At 49.8% G+C, this 8,902-nt stretch overlaps 1 protein-coding gene across 1 annotated transcript; it reads right to left on the bottom strand.

Moving 5' to 3' along the window:
• Positions 1-238: 238 nt before the first annotated feature.
• Positions 239-8,396, bottom strand: LOC135304286 (putative P2Y purinoceptor 10). The gene is made up of 2 exons (XM_064426541.1): positions 8,274-8,396; positions 239-3,244 (listed from the first exon to the last, which is right to left on the bottom strand). Exon 2 carries the CDS (start codon positions 3,240-3,242, stop codon positions 2,220-2,222), a length of 1,023 nt encoding a protein of 340 aa, XP_064282611.1. The 5' UTR covers positions 3,243-3,244; positions 8,274-8,396; the 3' UTR covers positions 239-2,219.
• Positions 8,397-8,902: the final 506 nt, after the last annotated feature.

Below are 8,902 nucleotides of genomic sequence, written 5' to 3' on the forward strand. Positions count from 1 at the left end.
ATGCCTTGTCCATCTTCCACTACCAAGGACACCTTCCCATCCTCAAAATACTTCTGAATCTAATAGAAGTATGGTAGATTAAAAAATTAAATAAATAACCACTATTCAGAGTGAAAACAAGCAACAAATCCATTTAAGAATAATAAAAGTTGTGTTCCTTCTCTTGAACCCTGATCCCAGGAGGAGCTGATCCCACGCAGTTTTCCAGGTACCAGTGATAACTACAAAACTCAGCTGATGTTTGCAAAACAGCCTTTATTTTTTTTTTCTTTTTGAGCATCAGTTCTTGGGAAGTAAAACCCACAGAAGGAGCTACAGAGTTCCCGTAAGTGGCATCACAAGTGGCTTGTTTTCTCAAGCTGATCAAGGGAGAAGGGTGCAAAAGTGAAGGGACAGGAAACAGCTCCCAGTCACGTGGAGGCTGAGCAAGGTCTATAAAAATCCTCCAAACAAGCACTGAAACTGAACTCTCCTTCTCTGACAGCTTTATACAGAGTGTAGCTTATGAGAGACTGCTGAAGTGACAACAATTGAATGGTGTGAGGTCAGCTCTGCCCGTGAGCATCCTCCCCCTTGGAAGGGGACTCCTTGCAGTGTGTAAACATTTGTTGTGTCAGTGACATCAGAGAGAACATTTCCATCGACCCCAGTGCATCCTACTCAGCCCAAAATCATCTTCTCACACCTGGGAGGAGAACTATGACAGCTTATTGTGTTCAATCAGCGCTGTTGCCTTTTAGAGGGAAATGGTTGTTTAAACCCTGATTCTTGGCTTTCCTCCCCACCCTTTTTGGTTTTTTATATTTATTTTGTAAAACAGAGGAGTGGGAAAACACAATATACAGAAAGCATTTGGCTGAGTTAACATTTTAGCTCAGTGGAATTGAATGGTTGGAGTTAAAATACGCATAGCAAGTGTTTCTGGTATTTCTTCTGGTTTTGTAGCAACTGTTGCAAGACTGTACAAATTGTTCACATTCTTTTGAAAATATACTGATTTCCAAAGGCAATAAACTGGTGACTCTTCAGCCAAATCCATCCCCAGGTATCACAAGATACCCTTGAAGTTACAGAGTGGGTGGACTCGGCTGAAGAGCTGTAACTAATTAAAAATAAGGGGTAAATTAATTCTTCCTTGTCCCTGCTTTGCATAGCTACCTAAGAATGTAAACATTAGGATCATGACAGGAGCTGGTGGAAAAAAAATCACAATAGTTTATGACCTTAACTTCTGGTCTATCAGTGAAATCCCCTTGGCAAGGACTCCTTTCTTTTTAAAAGATGCATCAATGGAACAGGTTGAGCTGAGCTTTTCTGGGGCAGATTCATCTCAGGTACCTCTGGACTGCACACAGAAGGGAGTGAGAACCTGAGTGGTACCACCAGCACCATCAAACCCACCTGCACTGACCCCAGGACCACCATGGTCCTGCCCCAAGGGGTCCAAAGGCAAAAGCCACCTGCCCATGTCCACCTCGCCAGCTTGGAGAGGAAGGAAGTCACCTGGAGCAAGGGAAGGTGCCACTCTCTGGATGTTTGAGGAGAATTTGTCTTGCAGAGGGTCTTGCACCAGCTGCAGGTGCAAGTTCTGGGATGTGTCAGCAATTAGGGAGCAAACAGAGGTGGGTGAGGAGGGAAAGGAGGAGCAGAGCAGGAGGGTGAGTGTGGAAATGGGGAACAGAGGTCATTGGTGACCAGTGGGATGCACCAAACCCAGGAGCATATGGAAAACACCTTCACCTGTCCACAGCCCCCACTGCACAAATCACAAAGTCCTTTGGTTGCTACTGGCCAGTTTTAGGTTCTTGTGTGGTTTTCCCAGAGAAGATCCTTCAGCAGATGTCAGTGTATAAATGTGGGATTGTCTCTGGCTGGATCACAGAGCCTGCAACTGGGAAAACAGAAGAAAAACCTGGGACTTTTCCACCATTTCCCAATAAAAGCTTTTTCACTCCCTCCTGTGTATTTTCTAGTCCAGTGAGGTCAGGTGAGGGTGGCACAGGGAGTGGGACAGTCACATCAGTTGGGTCACTCACCAGATTCCAACACACCAGTCTTAGACAAGGTTTTATCTTCTATATACTGAAAAAATTCCACTGCCACAAAACTCCCTTGGACAAACCTGCAGGATCTTCCACAACAGAGTTGGTAATGGACTATCCCAGACCAGTCTCAGATTTCACATGAAATACTTTAGTTTCTTCCAAGTGGCTTCCTTGTCATTCCTTCATGGACGAGGCGCTCTCTTTGCTCATGAGGCGGCTCCGGATGGCCATGCTGCTGTGCCTGGAAATCTGTTCCTGGAACTCTGAAGTCATGAAGAAATAGATGATGGGATCCAAGCAGCAGTCGAAGCTGGCGAGGCTCAGGCAGAAGGGCTGGGTGTAGAGCGTGATGGTGCTCAGGAAGCAGTCGGTGATGACATTCTCCTTCACCAACATGTAGAAGAAGAAATTGATGTGGTAGGGAGCAAAACACACACAGAACACAATGGCACACATGGAAACCATCCTGAGGGCTTTCCTCCTCTCCCCGCTGTTTTCCTCCGGGATATGGAAGCCCCGGATGGAGTCTCTTGTTTTCCACGTGCAGAATAAGATGATGACGAGCGGGCCCACGAAGCCCAGGAGCTCGGCGGCGCCGGTCATCAGCACCGTGCCCACCTTGCTGTCGATCGGCTTCACCTGCAGGTCTGCAAAGCAGCTGGTGGTGTTGGCACCCAGCCCGTGGCTCCTCATGATGGGGAAGGGCACGCAGAGGGCCCCCACGACCAGCCAGACCAGGGCGCTGATGGCCACGTCGTAGCGGCGCTTCCAGCCCTTGGCTCGGAAGGGGTGGTACAGGAAGAAGTAGCGCTGGATGCTGATGCAGGTGAGGAAGCAGATGCTGGCGTACATGTTGAGGTACTTCAGGTAGAAGCAGAGCAAGCACAGGACATCCCCGAAGGGCCAGGTGTGGTTGATGTAGTAGTAGATGCGCAGGGGCAGGGAGAGGACGTGGGCCAGGTCGGCCACGGCCAGGTTGATCATGAAGATGACGGCTTTGCTCTTCCTGCTGAGGAAGCGGCACAGGACCCACAGGGCAGCGCTGTTGGCCAGGAGCCCCGGGATGAAGATGAGGGTGTAGGTGGTGGCGTAGAGGCTGCTCTTGAAGGTGATGTCCTGGTGGGAGCAGCTCTGGTTGCTCTGGCTCATGACTGGGTTGCTGGAAGAGGCTGTGGTGGTGTAGGGTGGGTGGGTCATTCCTGTGGAGACAAAACGGGATGTGAAGGCAAAGGCTCTGCAAGAGTTGTCAGTGCTCATGTCTGCATTTTCCATTTGGCTGTTCAGTACAAAGCAGAGGTTTGGGAATGCTGTCTGCATGAAACATCCTGGAATCGTGTTCAGAGCTGCCCTGTCAGAGATGCCACTGTTCCCTCAGGCGTGGGAGACCATTCCCGGTGTGTCAGTCCCAGGAGCACAGTGAAGCTGTGCCACACTGATCACAGAGCAGCAGGAGAAGCTGCCCATCCTCTGGCCATCTCCTCAAGGTCTCCTGTGGTTTGGTCTTTGGGAGCAAGGCAGGAATACATGGATGAAAGGTGGACATATCCCAGCCTCCATCATAGTCATGGCCCAGTGCTCAGAGTGTGGGTGCCAAGCACTGAATCATGGAATGGTTTGGGTTGGAAAGGACCTTCAAGCCCATCCAGTGCCACCCCCTGCCATGGGCAGGGACACCTTCCACTATCCCAGGCTGCTCCAAGCCCCATCCAACCTGGCCTGGAGACTTCCAGGGATATGATGGGCTGTGTTGGGCATTATGTGGGGGACAGGCCTCCAAGCCCCTCAGAGGACCTCATGGACCCACTTTCTCTGGCATTACAGGCACAAATCACATGCAGAAGGGTAGCAGGGAGCGGACTTGGAAAATGTGACTGTTGTGAACACAGCCAGTGCTGCTGAAGTGTTCTGTTAATGTATTTAAGCTGATGGAACACACAGAGACCTGGTCACGCCACCAACTTCTATTTCTCATCACCATGGCAGTCTCAGTCTGACTCTTTTTTCCGTCAGATAATTTTACTTTTTAGGTACTGCCAATTTCTGCCTCTCATCCGTCAGCAAAATGCCACGTGTTGAGCTGTTGGGCCACTTTTCTCTTGCCAGCTTTTGTAACCAGGACCAGCAAGGCAACACAGGCAGGAGTTGGGGTTTATTGGGGGTTTCCTCCCAGGGTTATAATTCTCATTACAGTGATTCCCTCCCATATTGAATATAACGGTTGAAAATCAGCTTCATATGGCACTGCAGACACTGATTCACTTCTCTGACTCATTTCCTGCGACAGGCATTTGCCAGAAAAACTGTCTCTGTAGGTAGAAATTAGTAACTCCTACTCTGTTACTGAAGCTTTTTCCTTCGTGTTACCAAAAGAGTTGAGTTTAGAGCTCTCCCTGACACACAGCACAAATTGCTGGGTTTCCAGCCTCTTAATCATTGTGGTGCTTACATTTGGCAGCCCATCCAGACTCTGTCCAGGCTGCCAGGGAAGGGTTGGGATTCAGCCCCCAAAACGCCCAGACATGGCAAGGTCCCACATGGGGACCTTGAGGCAGTGAGCAGGGCCTTGTAACCCTGAACAGATTCTTGCATTTCTTTCTCAGCTTTTCTCTCACATTCCCACATCTTTCAAAAAGCTAGGTCTGTGTGTGTATCTCCTAAAGCCTCAGCTTCAGCAGTTCCAGCTGCTCTGAGCATCAGGGAAGTGCTGCCTTTGGGAAGCTCTCTGCCTCATCCCCTTCCTTCAGCAGGATGCTGCATCCCTGGCCCTCAGAGCTGCTTTTGTCCCTCCAGCTCCATCCCAGCCACAGCTCTGGGACAGGATGCTCTGCTCCCTGTTCCCCATCCCAGCCTTGCTCCTGCCATGAGGCCAAAACAGGCCCAGGAGGAGGGAAGAGGCTCAAAGTGTGACAGAAACACAAAAGATTCATCTGGCTCATGGATTTACCTCCCCTGAGAAGCAGCAATGGAGGCCTCCTGCTCTCCATTTGGGAATTGCCAGAACAGGGAGTGAACAGGGGCTGAGCATGGGGCTGTTCCTGCCCTCAGTGTGGGAAATGTGGGTTACACCCCATTTCCTGGGAGAGCTGTGAATTTCTGCTGCTCGGGAGGTTTCATCCCTTTCCAGCTGCTGACCAGCTGGCCATGGCCTTGTCTCTGGTAAAGCACACCCACTGCACCTTCTGTCCCTTCAGGTCACCTCTCCCTTTGCCAAGAAACCATTTTCCAAGTCCTCACATGCCTGGTTTTCCTTGGATATCAAAGCTGGAAGGTCTGGCCTGCAGCTCCTCCATACACAGCTGGTGGGTGGCCATTAAAACCACACAAGATTAGGTACAACTTCAAAATGTTGTATTTTAGAGACACTTTTATAATTGATTATCTAATTAAATGCTGTGCTTGTTCTTCAGTCCAATGAGTGACAGCAGCCAATTTGCTTGTCAAAGTTCTTAAACACAGCTAGGCCTTATTTAGTCTCTTCTGACCCAGAATATTCTGTGATTCTGTGACTTAGATCTCATGTGACACTAAGAGCAATTGGGGTGATGGGGTGAAGGTCTGCTGACTCAAACTGGGCTCTGAGCAGAGGTTTTAGGGCAAACTCTGTGTCCAGCATGTGTGCCTGGAACACGAGGGTGATGCTGAGGGCACACACCCCATCCCAGAGCTCAGCTTGGCTTCCTGGTGGGACAAACCCTGCCCAGAGCGTGGAGAGCTTCCCCCTCATCTGTCACCTCCCTCCGCTCATTGTCCACAAGGTGTCAGAGTTCATCCAAATCTCATTTTGTGGCTTCTTTAAGCTATTTTTCTCACGCCAAGTGTTGTCTGAGTGGCAGCAGTGGGACTCTTATGAGTCCACCTTGCCATCATTTAGGAGGAACCCAAACTGAAAATATCCAGTGTTGCTGAATAACTGATAGTAGTGAAAATATTACTCCCAGGAGTGGGTCTGGTTGCTGGTAAATTTTCTGATGATCTTTAAAGGTCTTTTCCAACCTAAATGATTCTATGATTCAATTTGCAGGTAGAAGAATCCTGAAAAGCTGCACTTTGGTGGAGATCACGGAGCTGTGGTGAACCTTGGAGCCAGGAGGTTCCAAAACCCATCCTGCAGGTGATGTCCCAGCCCCACCACCCCAGCAGATCTAACTCAGAGACTGGGAACAGGGGGTGGATGCCCTGGAGTCAGAAAATCCCTCTCTGCATTAGGGAACTCAGTCTGAGCAGGGTGACCTGGCTGGCAGTGCACACAATTAATACATGACCACAATTAATATGCATGGGGTGGTGTCTGCTGGCTCATCAGCAGGGCCTTTCTGAGAATTAAGAATTTCATTGCAAAACATAATGAAATTAATCATCTCTTTAATAAAAAGGCACCCAGACATGCACAGTGCACCACAAAATTACTGCATTTCCGCCTTTCCTCTCACTTGGGCTCAGACTGAGACTAAATCCCACAGCAACCCCTTCTCTTCCCACTTGTGCACAAAAACAGACGCTTGAGATACCACGGAGGGTCCTAAAATTACATCTCCAAAGTCCTTCACTGCGTGGTGGGTGTGCAGCAGGGGCTGCAGAAAACTGAAATCTCCAGTGGATTTCATCAGTGCTCATTCACATCCTGCAGAGAGGTGGCTCCCTCTGCAACATTGCTTTCAGAATATGAATTTTTTTAAAAAAAAAAACAGTATCAAATAAACACACTGAGATCCAACCACTATTTTTATATTTTTGTGAGATTCTGCACCCCTGATGCTGTTGCAATAGGGATATAAGAAGTGAGCATGTTATTACTGGAGCTTTGGAAACTAAGCATAGCATTCCTAGGCAAAAGATGTTCATCTGGATAGGCTGAGAAGCACAAGGATGTCATTCCAGAGCCCTGGATCTCTCTGAGGTGCCCATCAGAGCCAGGTTAATTGATTGGATTGGGGCACAAACATCTCCACACTCTGCCCTCAGTGCACGGCCGTGACCCTGAAGTGAAACTTCTGCGCTCGGAGTGGAACATTTTACAGTTAAAGGTGCTTTTTGGGGTTCTCTTTCACAGAAAAAGAACAGGTCTGGGCTGTCTGCTGTATTTTCATTTTGCAGCATTGGCGGAACTCCTTCCTGCAGCTCCAGCAGAGACAGCAACAGCCCCCTCAGGGCTCTGGCTCCAGGCTGGGCAAGGGCTGTCCCACGGATGCACTTCCCTCGTGGATGGAATTCCCACAGCTGATAATGCTGCACCAGGGCCAAAATCCCTGCATTTTCACTTGACACCAAAAATATGTCCTCGAAAAGAACCCCACTGTCCCTGCACAGCTCCTGCCCCAGCCTGCTGAGGAATCCCCTCATCCCAACATCCTGACTCACCTTCTGTGAGATTCCCTCTTGATCCACCTGCAGAAATCCTGGATTCAGGGTCTACCCACTCTAAATCCTGTCTGTGAGCACCCCACGGGCTGTTTGCTGGGCTCCCAGCAGAGCTGAGCTGAGCTGAGCTGCTGGTGCAAGTGAAAGCAAAGCCAGCAGAAAAGCACCTTTTACAAAGTACAGCTGGAAGCCTGCAGACCATGAAGTCAAGTTTAAAACTTTCAGCCCATGATGTTTAAAACCTTCAACCCATGAAGTTTAAAACCTTCAGCCCATGAAGTAAAGTTTTAATCCAGACTACAGCCTGAATTAGGAATTAAAACCACCTCAGGATTCTCATTAGCAAAAGCAAGTCCAAGCAATCCCGCTATTTTTGTCATTCTGTGTCCCCTCACTATTATCAATTTCCTCCTGTTGCTGCTCACTCACAGAGCCTCAGATGGCACAAAGATGGGCAGCACACGGATTTTATTTTATGGCAATATAAATCCCCATTGGAAAAAAAACAGATTTGTGTTTTACCCTTACTGTCAAGTATGACTTTATAATAAAATGCATTCCCAGAGGAATCAGGCAAGAGACAGAAATTATCCCTGTTAATGACACTGGAGAACAGTGGGAGCACTGCTAATTGCCCACGCCTGACATTTGTTTTTGCAGGCGCAGCAGCCGCTGTTTGAACTCCTCCATGAGTTCACCCAGAGCATTGGCACACACGGAGAGCAGCGGCTGCTGCTGCTGCTGCTGCAGGGCTCCAGGTGCCACAAAGCTCCTCCTGGCAAGAGCCACCTGCTAAGGAAGAGCCTGAGGAAAGAAAGCAGGAAGCAGCAGGGTTCTAGATCCCAAGGAGAGGGTTTAGAGCAGCCTTACCTTGGCAGGCAGAGCCGAGCTCAGCGCAGCACAGTGCTCATGAGGAAGTGGAACGTCCCCTGCACCACTGTTTACACGAGCGAGGGGACCTGGGTGACATCACGAGGTGCCACAAAAGGTGCTGCTTTTGCTGCTGCTCGCCTGTGGCTCCAGCCCTGCTCCCAGCCCTGCCAGCTCAGTCCTGGTCAGCTGTCCCCGCAATGACCCCAGAATGGGGTTACGTGCCTTTGTCCCAGGTGTTTTCTGTCCTGTGGCTCTGCTGGGCTGGCTTGGCACCCGCTGGGAAGATTCCAAGTGGAGTTGGGTGCAGGGCACCCCTTCCTCCTCTCCAACTCTTCCTCCCCTCCAGCTCTTCCTCCTCTCCAAGCACAGCTCTGAGCAGACCATGGAAACGCTCCCAAGGTTTCTGCCCTCCTGCCTGGCAGCTCAGCCCTGCTGTCCCCTCCTGACCCTGGGGCTGAGGACCTGCTGGGTGCTCTGCTCCAGCTCAGTCCTCCTGCAGATGAGCTCTGACTTCCCAATGGCTTTTTTTAGCACAGTGGGAGCCTTGCCTGACATTTCTCCTGAACTAAATAAGTCCCCAGCTCGGTTTACACTCATTGGATCTCCCTGCCAAGGGTGGCACTTCT

Source organism: Passer domesticus, chromosome 7, assembly GCF_036417665.1.
Source record: "Passer domesticus isolate bPasDom1 chromosome 7, bPasDom1.hap1, whole genome shotgun sequence".
Taxonomy (NCBI): Eukaryota; Metazoa; Chordata; class Aves; order Passeriformes; family Passeridae; genus Passer; species Passer domesticus.

Coding starts and splice junctions, on each gene's coding strand:
- LOC135304286 (XM_064426541.1), bottom strand. CDS start 3,242: ATGACCCACCCACCCTACACCACCACAGCCTCTTCCAGCAACCCAGTC.